Source organism: Pongo pygmaeus, chromosome 2, assembly GCF_028885625.2.
Source record: "Pongo pygmaeus isolate AG05252 chromosome 2, NHGRI_mPonPyg2-v2.0_pri, whole genome shotgun sequence".
In the NCBI taxonomy this organism is placed as follows: Eukaryota; Metazoa; Chordata; class Mammalia; order Primates; family Hominidae; genus Pongo; species Pongo pygmaeus.
In genome coordinates, this window is record NC_085930.1 from 193,573,880 (window position 1) to 193,590,859 (window position 16,980).

At 50.6% G+C, this 16,980-nt stretch overlaps 2 protein-coding genes across 9 annotated transcripts; one reads left to right on the forward strand and one right to left on the reverse strand.

Moving 5' to 3' along the window:
• The first annotated feature begins 1 nt into the window (after position 1).
• Positions 2–6,569, forward strand: POLR2H (RNA polymerase II, I and III subunit H). 4 transcript variants are annotated; one of them, XM_054481024.2, is made up of 6 exons: positions 2–437; positions 1,161–1,853; positions 3,279–3,362; positions 3,446–3,539; positions 4,719–4,802; positions 6,156–6,569. In XM_054481024.2, the coding sequence occupies exons 2-6, from the start codon at positions 1,781–1,783 to the stop codon at positions 6,271–6,273; spliced, it is 453 nt and encodes a 150-aa protein (XP_054336999.1). In that variant the 5' UTR covers positions 2–437; positions 1,161–1,780; the 3' UTR covers positions 6,274–6,569. The 4 variants fall into 4 exon arrangements, with proteins under 4 accessions (XP_054336999.1, XP_054337001.1, XP_054336998.1 ...); XM_054481026.2 differs by having other exon boundaries at positions 1,404–1,853; XM_054481023.2 differs by having other exon boundaries at positions 1,514–1,853.
• A 3,706-nt stretch (positions 6,570–10,275) lies between these two features.
• THPO (thrombopoietin) lies at positions 10,276–16,414 on the reverse strand. 5 transcript variants are annotated; one of them, XM_054481031.2, is made up of 7 exons: positions 16,059–16,414; positions 14,240–14,397; positions 13,883–14,010; positions 13,510–13,596; positions 11,398–11,565; positions 11,082–11,150; positions 10,276–10,965 (listed from the first exon to the last, which is right to left on the reverse strand). In XM_054481031.2, exons 1-7 carry the CDS (start codon positions 16,412–16,414, stop codon positions 10,582–10,584), a joined length of 1,350 nt encoding a protein of 449 aa, XP_054337006.1. In that variant the 3' UTR covers positions 10,276–10,581. The 5 variants fall into 5 exon arrangements, with proteins under 5 accessions (XP_054337006.1, XP_054337007.1, XP_054337005.1 ...); XM_054481032.2 differs by having other exon boundaries at positions 10,276–10,439; positions 11,082–11,162; XM_054481030.2 differs by having other exon boundaries at positions 11,082–11,162.
• Between the last annotated feature and the right edge of the window lie 566 nt (positions 16,415–16,980).

Here is a 16,980-nt window from a genome sequence, read left to right on the forward strand (position 1 = left end):
ACCCGGAGGGGACGGCCCAGCCAGGCTGGGGTCCGCGCGAGGCCTCCCGAGAGGCGGCAAAGGGCGCTGGGAAGGCGCAAGCCCGCGCCGGCTCCCTGCGGAGGTCCGGGTCGGAGAGGGGCGCCCGGGAGGGGCGGGTCTACTGGCACGTGGAGGGGCCGGCCCGGGTTCGCGTTTCCGCGTGCCCAGGCAGGAGGGGCTGCAGACGCCTGAGCTCCGTAGGGGTTGGGGCTGGGGGCTGCGGAGCTGTCTACATCGGACTCCTCCGGGTCAGCCCGTTAGGAGCCGCCTCCGCTCTGCCCCTCCGAAGGGACGAGCGGCCCAGACAGGCCTGGGAAGGCCCCTCTGCCCCGTCAGGGGTGAAAAGCAAAGCTGGAAGGATTCGGAGAGGGTTGGGGCCGTCTTCCTCATCCTTCCTTTTCTCGGGGCTCCCCTGGGTAGGTGCACTTGGAGCAACCGGGCCTGCGGGGTGTGCGGGGGTGGAGGTTGGGGAGGGCACCGGAAGGGGTAGGCCGGAGGGAAGGGAGCTCCAGGTGCCGGGAAGTCCACTCCTGGGACGCGGGCGTGGGTCGCTTCTCCCTGGCTGGGCCCAAGGAGGAACCCAAGTGGCTGCTTCCATCCCTCCGCTTTGGGGGAACTGCCTGCTGGTGTTCTGGGTTCTCTATCAGGGGCTGGGGAAGGATAGAACAGAGGGCGGAGCGCACGCAGGGTGGATGGGCAGTGAAGAGATAGCGTGAGAGGAGCGAGGGCAGCGCCCAGGAAACGCACAAGTGTGCGGGAGAGCCAGCACCAGGAGGAAGGGGCATTTGGGAGGCAGAAGCGGGGCTCAGGGGGCGGGGGCAGTGCCCGGGAAGGGGGGGCCTTGTGATAGAAGCCAGCACTCAGGAGGAAGGGCCAGTGTGAGGGAAGAGCTGGTATCCAAGGGACAGAGCAGTGCCAGGCTGAAGGGGCACGGAGGGGATCCATGTCCAGGAGAAGGCAGTGGAGGGGGAACACGCAGCACTAAGATGGAGGGGTAATGCCCAGGGGGAGAGGGGTGGCGGGAGCCCGGCTGAGGGGGCGGCGTGGGGGAAGAGAGCAGGGCCTGGGGGGAAGAGGGCAGTGGTGGGAGGGTGCAGTACGAGGAGAGGGGACAATGCAGGCTTTCCTCTTCTCCATAGCGACATCATGGCAAATTCCCAAACTGGACGGATCCGGCTCGGGTTACGTCCAGCAGGGCCGAACCGGCCCAGGCCGGCCCCGGGGTCCTCAGTGCCGGCTGGAGGGGCTGGGCACCTCTGGGGCGGGGTTCTGCTCCACCTGCCCTCGGGGCGGACTGTGCCCTCGGCGGGCACGCGGACCGGCGGGGTAGGGCTAGGACCCGGCTTCTCTGGGCCAAGGATCAAGGTCCCTGCCTGGATTAGGTCCCCACGCATTCCCGTCTTCGGAACCCGGCCTCTTAAGAGGGCGCAGTAGAGCCCCAGCGGAGCGCGAGAACCCGCTCTACAGCCTATTTCTTCTCCGCCCTGGGCAGAGCCACCTGGACGTGAGACCCGCCCTCAAAGCCGAAGCCTCTCGGAAGCAATCTTCCGGGACGGAAGTTAAGTAGCCCCGAGCGGGAGACTGTGGCGGAAGTGGTCGCGTTACCGCTTGTTTGTGCGCATGCGCCACTTTTGTCTGGCCGCGGAGCTTTCAGGAGCTGCTCTTGGTTCTCTCCGGTCTTGTCCGCGCTAGGGGGTGCGCGTACTCCCAACTGTGGTCGCGCGCTCACCCCTTCTGCTGCTCTCGCGGCCCCCTCGCGATGGCGGGCATCCTGTTTGAGGATATTTTCGATGTGAAGGATATTGACCCGGAGGGCAAGAAGTTTGACCGAGGTAAGTAAGGTATGTAGGGGCGGTTTGGAGGAAGAGGCTAACCTCTCGGACATGCCCCTGGGCCCCGTGTCCACCCAGCTCTTGTGGCCTGCCCCTACCAGCAGGTCCTGATGTAGGGACCTCCCTTAGTAAACATTTTATGGATGAGAAAACGGAGACTCCCGAGCTCTCTCTGGCTTCACGCATGCCGTGCCCGGTGCCTGGGTGGCCTTTTGTCGTGGTGCTGGCAAACTCCTGGGCATCTTTATAATCGCTACCTGCGCTGTGCTAGACACTGTCTTGTGAGACCAGCCTGGCCAACATGGTGAAACCCCATCTCTACCAAAAATACAAAAATTAGCCGGGCGTGGTGGTGGGCGCCTGTAATCCCAGCTGCTTGGGAGGCTAAGGCAGGAGAATTGCCTGAACCTGGGAGGCGGAGGTTGCAGTGAGCCAAGATCGTGCCACTGCACTCCAGCCTGGGCGACAGAGAGAGACTCCGTCTCAAAAAAATAACAGTCCTCATGAGGTGGGTGGTGCCTTTCCCATTTTTCTCTGAGAGGTTGAGTAAACCACCCAAGGCTTCACAGCGAGTAATCTGACTTCAGAGCCTATATTCTTGTATTGCCCTTAGAATCTTTAGTGCTTTGTGAAGTCTTCTTTGAGTTAGAGTTAGCTGCTGCTTGGTATATACCTTTTTTTTTTTTTTTTTTTTTTTTTTTTTTTTTTTTTGAGACGCAGGCTTGCTCTGTCGCCCAGGCTGGAGTGTAGTGGCACGATCTTAGCTCACCACAACCTCCGTCTCCCGGGTTCAAGCGATTCTCTGCCTCAGCCTCCCAAGTAGCTGGGATTACAGGCATGCGCCACCACGCCTGGCTAATTTTGTATTTTTAGTAGAGACGGGGTTTCACCATGTTGGCCAGGCTGGTCTCAAACTCCTGATCTCAAGTGATCCACCTGCCTCGGCCTCCCAAAATGTTGGGATTACAGGCATGAGCCACGGCACCGGCCTACACCTCTTTATTTTGTCATCTATCAATAATTTTCTCTTTGATGTCTTTCTTTGCCTGGAGACTAAGATGTTTTTCAAGATGGATACCAGTTCTTATACATCTTGGTAACTCCCCTCAGCACAGTGCCTAGCATAGAAAGAGAAAACCTTTGGATGATTGAATAACTTGCCCAGAGTCAGGTTCTCAAGTCATCCAGGCAGGCTTTGCTGCTGGAGTATCTTTGGTTGTTTTCTGGGGATTACGTTCGCTTGCCACAGTTTTTCTCCCCTTTTCCTTGCATATCTGGTTCTGATTGAGCCTGAATTTCTGTGAGAGCAGATGAGAGACCAGTGGATGTAGACTGGGTTAGATTGAGTATCCTGTTGCATACAATCCCACACTGTAGGATCTGCATTGGCAATACCTCTGTCACTCTTTTCCTGCTTCTCCCCAGTGTCTCGACTGCATTGTGAGAGTGAATCTTTCAAGATGGATCTAATCTTAGATGTAAACATTCAAATTTACCCTGTAGACTTGGGTAAGTATTGAATACAGACAATAATAAGAGGCTTTTTGCTGCTTCCGCTATTCTTCACTCTCTGATATTGCTGTTATTTTCAGGTGACAAGTTCCGGTTGGTCATAGCTAGTACCTTGTATGAAGATGGTACCCTGGATGATGGTGAATACAACCCCACTGATGATAGGCCTTCCAGGTGAGGGAGTGGAGAAGGTAATACTTGAAATATTCCTTGAGGACTAAGTAGATAAGTGATATAGAAAGACTCTTCTTTAATTCCTGGAATAAATGATGATCAGCGTAATCTGAGTAACCTTAAGGAAATTTCTGCACTTAAGAATTCAAACAGGCCAGGCACCGTGGCTCACACCTGTAACCCAAGCACTTTGGGAGGCCGAGGCAGGAGGATTGCTTGAGTCCAGGAGTTCAAGACCAGCCTGAGCAACATAGCGAAACCTCACTGCTACAAAAAAGAAGAGAGAAAAAAAAAAAAAAAGGCTGGTAATGGTGTCATGTGCCTGTAGTCCCAGCTACCTGGGAGGCTGAGGTGGGAGGATTGCCTGAGCCAGGGAGGTTGAGGCTGCAGTGAGCCATGATTGCGCCACTGCACTCCAGCCTGGGTGACAGAGAAAGACTCTGTCTCAAAAAAAAAGAAAAAAATTCAAACAACCAAGTATTTATCTATAACAGTGATTACATGCTTGTGAGTTGCAGCCTTTTGAAGGCTGAGGAGGTAACTGCTGAGTGACCTAGGCCATGTGGGTCTTGTGTCTTGGGAGGGAGCTTGGTGTGATGGAAAGACTTTGGCACCCCACTTGAGTTCATTTCTCAGCTCTACCACTTATTTGTTGAGTAACCTTAATCTCCTTCAGCCTGTTTCCTCATCAATAAAATAGAGATGGTCATGCCTAGCTCATGGGGTTGCCGTGAGGACTAAATGACATCATGTTTGTAATGTGCCTGTTGTTATAATGCTGGCATTTAGTTACCAGTAACCATTTTTTTTTTTTTTTTGAGACGGAGTCTTGCTCTGTCGCCCAGGCTGGAGTGCAGTGGCGCCATCTCAGCTCACTGTAAGCTCCGCCTCCCAGGTTCACGCCATTCTCCTGCCTCAGCCTCCTGAGTAGCTGGGTCTACAGGTGCCCACTACCACACCCGGCTAATTTTTTTGTATTTTTAGTAGAGATGGGGTTTCACTGTGTTAGCCAGGATGGTCTCGATCTCCTGACCTCGTGATCCACCCACCTCGGCCTCCCAAAGTGCCGGGGTTACAGGCTTGAGCCACTGCGCCCGGCTGACCAGTAACCATTTTTAAATGGGATCTTTTGTATTGTTAATTACTGTTAAGAATAACTTTGCTGCTATTGCTCTATAGGGCTGACCAGTTTGAGTATGTAATGTATGGAAAAGTGTACAGGATTGAGGGAGACGAAACTTCTACTGAAGCAGCAACACGCCTGTAAGTTACATAATCTTGTGAGGATTCTTTTCCCCCTCCATGTTCTGAGACTTTGAGCTATGCTCCTGCTTCCTCTGTTGGGTCCCTCTCCTCAGGCACCTCAGACCGAGGTGGAAACTAGAAAGAAATAGTTCTGGGAGCAGTTTCCAGTCTGAAATGTAGACTGCCCTTTGTCAGGCCCTCCTGGCCCAGTGGTCCACATGAGAAACTGGTTATCTCGCTGTGTAAAGTGCAAAGGAGACTTGCTTCCCCAGGAACAAATGCAGCATTAAGTGATTAGACTGTTAGGCTTTGTGTGTGTGTTTTGTGTGTGTGTGTTGCTACTCTGTAAAAGGCTTTGTGTGTGTGTGTATGTGTTTTGCTACTCTGTAACCCAATCCCTAGTTCCTTGATTTTCCTGTCCAGCTATTTTTTCTTTTCTTTAAAATCTTATTAAAACAATATGTGCTTTTTGTAAGCAATTTGAAATGCAGAAGAGTAATGTGAAGAAGGAAAAAAAAAGTCACCTGTAATTCCATATCCAGAGAGAACCTTTTACATGGACTTTTTTGCATATCCTGGTGTTCTGTTTTTTTCTTTGAGACTGTGGTGTTTATTATGTTTTCTTTTGCTCTTTTTGCTTAACATTATGTAAAACATGTTTCCCCATGTTAGTGTAAAGCTTTTCTTTCTTTTTTTTTTTGAGATGGAGTCTTGCTGTGCTGCCCAGCCTGGAGTGCAGTAGCGCCATCTTGGCTCACTGCAAGCTCTGCCTCCTGGGTTCACACCATTCTCCTGCCTCAGCCTCCTGAGTAGCTGGGACTACAGGCACCCACCACCATGCCTGGCTAATTTTTTTTTGTATTTTTAGTAGAGACGGGGTTTCACCATGTTAGCCAGGATGGTCTTGATCTCCTGACCTCATGATCCGCCTGCCTCAGCCTCCCAAAGTGCTGGGATTACAGGTGTGAGCCACCGCGCCCAGCCAGTGTAAAGCTTTTCTTAAACGTTTCAATAGTTGCATAACATTTCAGTAAGTGGATATGTCTTGATTCATTTGAACATTACCCTGATTTGGGGCATCTAGGTGTTTTCCACCCTCGATAATATAAAGAACAGTGCCTTGCACATATCTGTACATTGATGTTTGTCAGAATTTTGGTTCCTAGTGACAAAACAGTAGGAAGATGCCTCTTCTGTTTCTTAGGCTGAGATGGAACAGTGCCTTGCACATATCTGTGCATTGATCTTTGTCAGAATTTTGGTTCCTAGTGACACAACAGTAGGAAGATGCCTCTTTTCTTTCTTAGGCTGAGATGGAGAGCTGCTGAGTGGCAGTGCTCCAGACTCACGGGATGGGGCCTTCTGTTTCAGCTCTGCCTACGTGTCCTATGGGGGCCTGCTCATGAGGCTGCAGGGGGATGCCAATAACCTGCATGGATTTGAGGTGGACTCCAGAGTTTATCTCCTGATGAAGAAGCTAGCCTTCTGAACCTCGCCTGAAGCCAGCCTCGCTGCCAAGTCACTCAGGTCATGGGCATTGTTCAAGCCTGAGTGGCAGCCGCTCTTGCCCCTCTTGAGGAGGGGCTGGCTCACTGTCCACTGTGGTGGCATCTTTAACTGGCCTCCACTCAGTGGGAAACTGACTCGCCTGTGAAAGACACAGTGGGAGAGCTGAAAATGAATCAGAAGCTTTATGTATATGATTTTGAAATTAAACTTTACTTTTTCAGACTGCCCCTCCCCTTTTTGTAAAAAGTCCATTTACTGTAAAATCGTTTTTTCCAATTTGTCTGTGGTGTATTGTTTCTGGCCCATGGTCAGCTGATCACTTGTCAATGTAGGATCTATTCCAGCCTTTTGGTATCTGGGTTCAGGATTATCTCAGTCTCCTGGCTGACTGTTCTCAGCATTTATCCTCCAGTGTGGTTTTCGGTCTGGGAGAGAGTTGTGCTTTTGGCTCCTGAGGGTACCCCAGGCCCAGAAGATAACCACCCATTTGGCGCAGAATTTTGAATTGGCAAGGAGCTCTGCTCGTGTCCTTCCAACACTTTCAGTCTCTTAGGAAGTCCGTTCACGCTGACTTGAATGAGTCACTTGCATAGTCTAGAAATGTTCATTATTTTTATGGAAGCTTTGGGTAGAGGCTTTTAGCTACAGGCATGGGAGATGACTATGAAGAGAGTAGGACGAGAGGACTTGGTGGTTCTGGAAGCAGCTGGAGGAGCTGGCTCTCTGCTGTACATTCCAGTGGCGACCTGGGAGGGAGGGTAAGTGGAAGTGGACAGGGCAGCAATACCAATGAAGTTGGCAGGCCAGAGCCAGGGCCAGTGCCAGGACAATGTAGCGGCCTGACTACAGTCACTAACTTAACGAGTGGGGGAAGAAAAAACATTGAGAAAATGTCTATGATAAGGGCTCCAGCATGTGAGCTGGCTCTTCAGCCTGGCATTAGAGGTCTCTAGGAAAGCATATGGGGTTCTGTTTTCCCCTAGAAAGTTTAGAGTAACAATCCAAAAAGATTCTCTGTGCATTAAACAGTTGTCTGTTTGATCTGGTTTTGCCTGGGAGCTGGTCCCCTGCTGGGATACCTGGGGTATTTCCTTCCCCATCATTTTCAGGTCTTCATGTGAGGTGTTAGAAATAGTATTTAGGGAAATGGGTTGAAAATGAATGGCCTCAGCAGGGAGGAGGAAGAGGTGTTTCTTTTACCTTACTATGGGTAGAGTAGGGGGAGGGAATTGGGATGAATTTTTATGAAATCCTAGAACCTTTCCATGGGGTGGGTTTTTTTGTGGGGTTGGAGAACGACAAATGAGAGTGAGACAAATGAATTACAAGTAATAGTGTGTAGGTTACATAGACTGTCCTGGTGGTCTTGGGGTAGCAGAAGAAAGAGAACTGGTAGAGCGTTGAATAGGGATAGGAGTGTTCTGGTTGTAATTGTTTTTTTGTGTTAGTGGGAAGAAGGGATGGGACCAACCAGACTGATTTGGGAATGGGTTAGATTTGTAATAGGGCAGGTAAGTTCACACTGGAGAAGCCCATGAGTTATTCGCATTTGCCCACAAGTGGAGTAAGTCACATGCCAATACCAGGTGCCTGGAAGTTTCTGGTGACATTTGCAGTTTTGCCATTCTATTTTTTTTTTTCTTTTTTTTGAGATGGAGTTTCGCTCTTGTTGCCCAGGCTGGAGTGCAATGGCACGATCTCGGCTCACCACAACTTCTGCCTCCCGGGTTCAAGTGATTCTCCTGCCCCAGCCTCCCGAGTAGCTGGTATTACAGGCATGTGCCACCATGCCCAGCTAATTTTATATTTTTACTAGAGACGAGGTTTCTCCATGTTGGTCAGGCCAGTCTCAAACTCCCAACCTCAGGTGATGCACCACCATGCCCAGCTAATTTTGTATTTTTTAGTAGAGATGGAGTTTCTCCATGTTGGTCAGGCTGGTCTCGAACTCCTGACCTCAGGTGATCCACCTGCCTCGGCCTCCCAAAGTGCTGGGCGTGAGCCACCATACCTGGCCCTGCAGTTTTGCCATTCTTGTCTCTCATCTGTCTGTGCTGGGAACCCATCATTCTCTGGTTCCACTGGTGTATGGTGTCCTAGGTGCTGGCACTTCCATGTGCTATAAAGTGTTTCATTTGATTATTAAATTTAACCTAGCTCAGTATGTCAGTAAGTTAGTTTCCACTTAACATTCCCTTGACTGCGTGCTGGAATTTGTAGTATGAATGAACTTCTCTTCCATGCAGAAACTGACAGCATTTGAGATTTGGACAACATTTTTGAGCTTTGTGCATTTGTTGATTCCTTCTCTAGGAAAACTATTCTGTCCGTGAAGGGAGAGAGGGACATGGGAAGGTGTCTAAATCGGTCGCCTCCACCAAGAACTTTGGTTTTCTACTCAGAACTCTTTTTTTTTTTTTTTTTGAGATTGAGTCTCACTCTGTCGCCCAGGCTGGAGTGCAGTGGCGCGATCTTGGCTCACTGTAACCTCCGTCTCCCAGGTTCAAGACTACAGGTGCGTGCCACCACACTCGGCTAATTTTTCATATTTTTAGTAGAGGCAGGGTTTCACCGTGTTAGTCAGGATGGTCTTGATCTCCTGACTTCGTGATCCGCCTGCCTTGGCCTTCCAAAGTGTTGGGATTACAGGCGTGAGCCACCGCGCCCGGCCTCAAAACTCTAATTGTTACTCCTTAAGGACTTGTATGTCTTTCCCAGTAAATAGAATCATTAAATGACATATAGGACAGTGTACCACACTGGGGAGAGTATGGACCCTAGAGCGAGGTCAGACTAGGGTGTTTTCTTCTCCTGCCCACAGGGCGTGTAAACACTGATAACTCACCTGGCTTCTCTGAGCCTCAGTTTCCTCATCTCTAAAACAAAAAAGATAATACCTAACTTACAGAGTTGTGTGAATGTTACGAAAGGTAAAGTACACGAGGTTCCTAGCACATTGCCTTTCATTTAGCTGCTTTGGAATGCCTTTGGTGACCTTGGGGTATTTGTGGCAGTGTTTGGGTTTCTGGGTTCCTAGCTCCTCTACCTCCGTGGTAGCCTTTCCTTCCTCAGGGGTGGAGGAGAGGAAAAAGCTTCCACTAGTTTTCCTACAGGAACCTCTGCAGGTAGCAGGTTGATTTTTGCAGTAGAATTTGTGTTTTTGTGCAACATAAACCTCCTTTTCCTGAGCACCAAGGCAGCACTTATTTGCAAAGCCCCATAAGCCTGACTCCTTTTTAGAGATCCCCTAGCAGAGTTTATGGTGGTCACACAGAGCTGCTTTTTAGATGCATTTGTGGGAACTGGGAAATGAGCCTTCAACTTGTACTTGACTAGTACTTGTTCTCCTGCTGTGTGAGCTCAAGAAGCCTGACTCATGCCACTTCCTGCACTTCCCCCTGACCTCCACAGGAGGGAGGCAGGCGTCCATGCCTGGCAAAGCCTCCTGCTGAGCTGCCAAAGCTCTAGCTGTTTGCTCAGCTGTCACATCCAGGTCCTGTCTTTACTGAACTGTCTACACAGCCTTACCTGGGGTGTGAGGCTCTCCAAGGCTTCCTGTTAGCTTTTTTGTTGGGGGTGGCAGGGTGAGGGGGATCTATTGCCACCCTCGAAGAACATCTTTCCCTTGCTTTTTAGGGAGCTTTTGGGCGCTCTCATTTATTCCTTATACAGGCTCAGTTTTGTCTATTGTATAGGGACAGCATTTCTGAGAGACAGCTTATTCATTTCTCAAGAGTAAAGACCTGTCAAGAATATGGGATCAGAGTCCCAGTGAGAATGATAGTAAAGGGGATGGGGGCGTTGGAAGGCCTTGAATTTGAAGCAAAGGAAATTACCCTTTCTCTGTTTTCTGACGCAAGATTAGTCTCTCCCTCTGTTCAAATGCCAGGCCAGCCCAGGCCTTTGCGGAATTATCATAGAAAAAGAGCATATAGAGAATCAGTGAGTTGCAAATTTCTGCAGAAAATAGACCAAAGAGTTAGCTGCTCTGATGAGTATTGCTGATAGCTTAAAAAAATAGCTTCTGAAGGTTTATAATGTACAGTGAAAAATGATTCCCTTTTCAGTCCTGTGTATCCCTTTTACCAGGGCTTTGGGTTTCAGGAGAAAGTAGGAAATCTTGTCCAGTTGTCTCCCAGGGACTCCCTGCAGGGAAGAGAGCTGTACATGAGACAATGCTGATGTCGGCAGTGTCTGAGAACCTTACCCTTCCTGAGACAGATTCTGGGAGTGGGTGTAGGATGTGTTTAGAAGAGGGCTGGTAGGGGTGGCCGTTGGAGCAGAAGGGTCATGAAGCAGGGGGTGGAGCTGGACCACAGGGGTGAGCAAGGTGGGTGGAAGAGGGAAGAGTGTATACTGTCCAGTAGGGGGATGGGTTGGGGAAGAAGAATATCCAGGCTGGAGGTTGGGTGGCAGGGAGCCTGTGTCTGATGTTCCTGGGGAAATGTCCGAGGCTCCTAGGGTCCTGCGTGAGGGTCCAGGAAAGAGTCCACGAGTTCCATTCAAGAGTTCGTGTATCCTGTTCAGGTATCCAGGGATTTGGTCCAGGGACCTGGAGGTTTGGTTCAGCAGACCAGGAATCTTGGCTCTGAATCCCTGCTGCCGCTTCAGAAGCCCAGAGCCAGTAGTTCTGGCTGAGGCAGTGAAGTTTGTCTCCAACAATCCAGAAGTCCTGTTTGGGAGCTGGTTCAGTGTGAGGACTAGAGAGGTTCTGCTGGGGACAGCTGTGGTGGGTGGGGCCCGCCTGACGCAGAGGGTGGACCCTCCTACAAGCATCAGGAAACGCACCTTTCCTCGGAGCAGGTGTTGGAAGCTCAGGAAGATGGCATTGGGATCCTTGTGAGCTGTGGTCCTGCCCTGTGGAGGAAGCTGAGGGCAGAGGATGGTCCTGAGGCCAAACACCAGGGCCAGATCTCAGGCCTCCCTTGTCTAAGTAGGAAAGACAGGATGCCAGCACCCAGGCATTGTGGCTGGCAGGGAGCACTCTTAGTAGATCAACTCTTCTGCCCTTGAGCTCCCTGGAAGACCCCTTCCCCCTCAGGTCTTCTAGGGGGACTGAGTCAGAAAAGAACAGTTTCTACAGATCCCTTGACTGGGGACTTACCTGGGTTCCAAGGAGGCTCTGCAGGGCCCCAAGGAGGAGACGGACCTGTCCAGAAAGCTGCCCCAGGAGGGATGAGAGGCAAGTGGGTCCCAGTTGTCCCCGTGCTGCCATCACTGCCTCCAGCAGAAGGGTCACTGCTCCCAGAATGTCCTGTGCCTTGGTTTCCTCCTGAGAAACAGATGGGAGAGAGAAGCGCACTGCCACAAAGGGCACACTAATCGCGGGTGGGGAGCCTGTAGGAGTAGCCAGCAGAGTGAATCATACAGGCTGAGAACTGGACAGGACCAAGGTCCCACCCAGGGCAGGAATTCCTTCACAGTCTCCCAACAGCTGGTCATCAGCTTCTGCTTCAAAAACTCCAGTGCCCGCTAGTCCAGCCTGGTCTTACACTTGGTTTCAGTGAGAAGAGCTCCTTTTTTTCTTATGTTGCTGAAATCCGCCCTGTTATAGCTTTTACCTCTTGGTTCTAGTGCTGCAAATTTACTCTTTCTGCTGCAAAACCTTAGGATCATTTGATTTTTAAACTGAATGAAGGCTGGGTGCAGTGGCTCACGCCTGTAATCCCAGCACTTTGGGAGGCTGAGGCAGGTGGATCACCTGAGGTCAGGAGTTCAAGATCAGCCTGGCCAACATGGTGAAACCCCATCTCTACCAAAAATACAAAAATTAGCTGGGCATGATGGTGGGCACCTATAATCCCAGCTATTTGGGAGACTGAGGCAGGAGAATTGCTTGAATCCGGGAGGCTGAGGTTGCAGTGAGTTGAGATCATGCCACTGCACTCCAGCCTGGGGGATAGAGTGAGACTCCGTCTCAAATAATAAATAAGAATAAATAAACTAAATGTAGATATGAGACTCTATCATAATGATCATAAGGATGAAAAGAAAGGACTAGAAGGGACCCATAGGAACTGCCCTTCTTCCCTGACTCAGTCCTGAGGGAAGAAGGGACGCTAGGGTTCTTGAGGATAGATTTTAGTTTTTTAAACTATTGCTCATAAAACATGCTTCTAGTCTCTTTCTGTTCAGGCTGCTGCTTTCTAGACACACGTTAGTTTAATATGGTCCCTCTTAATAAATTAGCATATGTCTTCAGGAGGATGTCCGGTGTTCAGGCCAGTATATTTAAGTGTAGTCCACTCGGAATAGAGTTCTGTATGAGCATTTCCACAATGGGGATGCTAAACATCAAACAGACAAGAATTACTAGCTTTAAGAATAGCTGCTTCAGTAATGTTACATGGTAAGTTTGGGGGCAATTTAATTCTCTCAGATCCTTTTCATAGGAAGTGCTAGGGCCAGAGGCTTAAATGATGGAATCAGGGCATTGTGGCCTGAAAGCTGGAATAGGACTTTACTCATTAATTTACACATGTAGAATTTTTTTTTTGTTTTTGAGATGGAGTTTTGCTCTTGTCACCCAGGCTGGAGTGCATTGGCATGATCTCGGCTCACTACAACCTCCACCTCCTGGGTTCAAGCGATTCTCCTGCTTCAGCCTTCCGAGTAGCTGGGATTACAGACATGCACTACCATGCCCGTCTAATTTTGTATTTTTGGTAGAGACGGGGTTATGCCATGTTGGCCAGGCTGCTCTCAAACTCCTGCCCTCAGGTGATCCGCCTGCCTCGGCCTCCCAAAGTGCTGGGATTACAGGCGTGAGCCCCCGGCCCACATGTAGAACTTTATATCTCTGTTATTTCACCTTGTTTCTGACCTAGTCTTTCAGTGATTTGAATCTTGATTCAGTCTTTTGTTATTTTAGTGGTACTTCCCAGCTTTGTGTCATCTTTGGATGACATATGAGTCTTGCTTCTGCATGCCAATTTAAGAAGACTCAACAGGAATAGGTCAAAGGCATGGCCATGAGCGATTTCTCTCCAGCTTTTCATGGTGTTCAGCTTCAAATCTATTCACATATTGGATCTGCAAGCCATCATCTTATCCACAGGCTATCATCATATCATAGGTGAATATAGATTGGGTTAGGGTGGCCAAGCTGAAGGTGAGATATTTTTAAAAAGCTCAAGAATGTTGGAGAATCCATGAGAAGCAGCGGGAAACTGAAGACAGGACTTAGGGAAGCCAAGGTTAGGGACAGCTTTCTTACCATCTGGGTTTTCCATTCTCCCAAGCTAAAGTCCACAGCAGGCAGCAGGACAGGTGCAGGCAAAGGGTGAACCTCTGGGCACTGGCTCTGTTGAAAGAAATTGGTAGGGGGAGAAGGGAGCTGAAATAGAGAGGGCTATGGTAGCCTAATAAGCAGGCTAGTCCTCCATGAGTACTATCTCTAGACGAGAACTTTTAAATGAGGGCTGTATTGTGAAGAATAATCCTTGTCAGGGAGTGTGGTCAGTAGGTGGTGACAATATGGGAAGAACAGTCATTGGTTCAAGGAGTTAGAGGAAGTGATGGTGACTTCCTGGGAGTATGGGTGTCTTACCAGTTACGTGGATAAAGGGGATAATGTTGGGAGTTCTCACCAGTCTGCTGTGAAGGACATGGGAGTCACGAAGCAGTTTACTGAGGACTCGGAGGTCACAAGCAGGAGGAGCCGGGCTGGACAGCGTTAGCCTTGCAGTTAGGAGAAGCATTACCACGAGGAGCAATTCTTAGATGAGGAGAGGTGAGGTTGAAAGATGAGGAGGAAATCATTGTCAGCTGGTATTCCAGGAATTCCCATTCAGGACCCAGACCCGAAATCCAGGGAGTCCACCCCTCAGACCCCTTATTTTTGGGAGAATGGGTTCCCCCAGCTTCCTGCCCCCTGCAGCGTGTCTCCTTTCTCTCCCCTTCTGTCATGTTTCCATACGGCCCTAGCCCCTCAAGTGTGTTCTCACCAGTCAGCTCCATTCTGGCCGGGGTGTCTGGCTGGCGTGGCTCCCTGTTTGGGGCCTCTCCCCTGAATCCTTCCTGGGGCCATGGAGGCGGCTTGGGCTCTTGCACTTCTGGGCAGAGTAGGGTGGGGCAAAGGCAGGCCAAGGATGAGGAATCTATCCTGAAAGTAGCAAGAAGAGTGAACATTTAACCAAGTTGCTAGGAAGAGACTGCCTGGCAGGGTGAACAGATGCTGAGGAGGGCTTGAGATGCTGACCAGCCTGGAACTGCCAAAGCCCTGACTTCTCTCACATTTTCTTGTGATGAAAGCATATGGTGTGCCGGGTGCAGTGGCTCACGCCTGTAATCCCAGCACTTTGGGAGTCCAAGGCGGGTGGATCACCTGAGGTCAGGAGTTCGCCACCAGCCTGACTAACATGGTGAAACCCCGGCTCTACTAAATACAAAAAAACTAGCAGGGCGTGGTGGTGCATGCCTGTAATCCAAGCTACTTGGGAGGCTGAGACAGGAGAGTCGCTTGTACCTGGAAGGCGGAGGTTGTGGTGAGCCGAGATCGCGCTATTGCACTCCAGCCTGGGCAATAAGAGTGAAACTCCGTCTCAAAAAAGAAAGAAAGAAAGAAAGAAAAAACGAAAGCACATGGTGTCTCCTTTTTGTCAGGACTCCTCAGTGAATCGGACATGGATTTGGTGCCACCTAACCCTGCTGAGAACAGCAGGACATGATATGCATACACACATATCTTAATTAGCTTTAAATTCTGAGCAACCTTGGTTGTTAGGTCAGAGAAAATCTGAGATGGGGATAGAGAAGGAAAGCATTGTGGCTTCAGCCTGGAGAAGAGAGTGGAAAATGGGATGCAGGGCCTGGGTGAGGAACTGGCAAACAGGCACATAATATGTTGAGGGGTAACTTCTATGGTGGGGAGTGGGGCTGGGGAGGGGAACTGCACAAAGTTGTAACTGAGACCACTAGAGGTCAAGATTAAAAGGCTGTATGGGAGAAATTAACCTCTATTCTTTCCCTATCTACCCCCACACATAAAGCCTCTGGAGATTTCTTTGGACTCCAAGTCCTGAAATACTCCATTATCTGAGGCCAAGAGATGGGCTAACAGTCCTGAGACTTCCTTCCTGAGACCAGCTGCCCAGGAACGGGCACCTGCTGGGTGATGCCCACCTTAGGGGCTTACCTTGTCTTAGGCACCCACTAACATATCTGTCTCATAGCTCACACCTGCCTCCCTGCCCCCTTGGCAGAACCCCTTCCGGTTCCTTCACAGGACCCCCCACATGGCTTCCTCCTCCTTTCACAAGTTGTGCAAAGAGGCTTGCACCTGATTCAATATTGGGATTTCCTGTAGGTCTGTCAACATGAGTGGGCCCTCCTCCCATTACCCTCTCCTTGCGCCCTGGCTTGCCTGGCCCAGCTTCCCCAGCGCCAGATTCAGAACCTTAAGCTAACTAGGAATGACCAGCTAAGAATGGGGACTGGGGCTGTGTCCATCTTACTACTGTGTTTGCTAAGCCCTAAGTGCAGCTCCCTCTCTTATTTTCTCCCTGGGCTCATGTCCCCTTTCCTTAGGGCCAGCCAGGGCTGTGCTGTATTCCACCAAGTAAGTGATCAGTCCCTCAGAAACCAGCACCCCACCCCCTACCCCTGCTCTGCCCTGCTCCTCCCATTCTGGGAAGGCTACACTCTTCTCGACAAAGGTCAGTGCCTGTAGGTTCCAGTTTGCCTGCCCCTCCCCCAGCTGGGAGCCCATTTCTCTTTGCTGTCCTTTCTACCCTCACATAACCCCACACCCTGCTGGCCACTCACCGGGTGGAGAAGGGCTCCAGGACCCAAGTGCACAGCAGGCAGCCCTCTGGGGAGCAGTTGGGTAGGAAGACATGTGGCGGTGGGGCACAGCCCCTCCACAGCAGCAGGTCATACGCCTGCCTGGGCCACTTCTGCCCAATCAGAGAAGGGAGCCACCAGACACTGGTGAAGGCCCCCGGAAGTGACGCCTTCTCTTCCCTGGAGCCCCTGCCTGGACCAGGGTCCACTCCTCCACCCACACACACCACGGAGAAGATTTGGATGGGGGAATCCATCGTTTCCTGGACATGGGCAACCTGGGACCTGGAGGGGGACAGGAGCAGAAATTTTTTTCCAGGAGGAATCTGGCAGGACATTTGTGTCGCTGGGGAAGAAGCACAGAGGTCTTGTTTAAGATTGGTGGGGTTTTCACCTCCTGGCTATCCAAATTTCTTTTCCCTGGACATCACACCTGCCGCTGAAATCCAACAGGACGCTTGCTTTCCTGCTTTTCTTTCTATAACCCCCTAGGGAGTCCTGTCATTTCCCCCTTTCGAAGTGGGAATATGGATATTGCCCACATGAGAGAAATCTCCTGTTATGGGTTGGTGTTATGGGGAAAGGGTTTGGACGGGTTGAGAGGACTGTCAGGTGCGGGGCACATGTATGTGCACACGTGTGCACTGGGTTAAGCCTGAGCTTAGGTGCTCGTCTGCTGGGGTCCAGTGGCTTGGACGGCTACACACACAGATCTCTGCACCCAGGGCCCTCCTTTGCTTGTTCTGTCTCCCTCTTCCATCTCCTACCGTTCCACATGTGACAAGAGGAATAACCAGGCCCATGTGTCCCTGTCTTAGGAAAGACAGCTGCTGGACCTCCCCCGCAAATACCTTCCTGCTGGCCCCCCTTTTCCTTTGGCCCTGGCTCTAGCTCCTTTGCTTTC

Bases quoted from the DNA above. Each gene is read 5' to 3' on its own strand.
- POLR2H (XM_054481024.2), top strand. From the start codon at position 1,781: ATGGCGGGCATCCTGTTTGAGGATATTTTCGATGTGAAGGATATTGAC. The intron at 1,854-3,278 runs GTAAGTAAGGTA...GCTTCTCCCCAG, and splicing joins GGGCAAGAAGTTTGACCGAG to TGTCTCGACTGCATTGTGAG. The intron at 4,803-6,155 runs GTAAGTTACATA...CTTCTGTTTCAG, and splicing joins ACTGAAGCAGCAACACGCCT to CTCTGCCTACGTGTCCTATG.
- THPO (XM_054481028.2), bottom strand. From the start codon at position 16,414: ATGTCCTGCCAGATTCCTCCTGGAAAAAAATTTCTGCTCCTGTCCCCC. The intron at 14,011-14,239 runs GTGAGAACACAC...TCCTCATCTAAG, and splicing joins GGCCAGAATGGAGCTGACTG to AATTGCTCCTCGTGGTAATG. The intron at 11,163-11,397 runs GTAAGTCCCCAG...CTCTGCCCTCAG, and splicing joins AGAGCCTCCTTGGAACCCAG to CTTCCTCCACAGGGCAGGAC.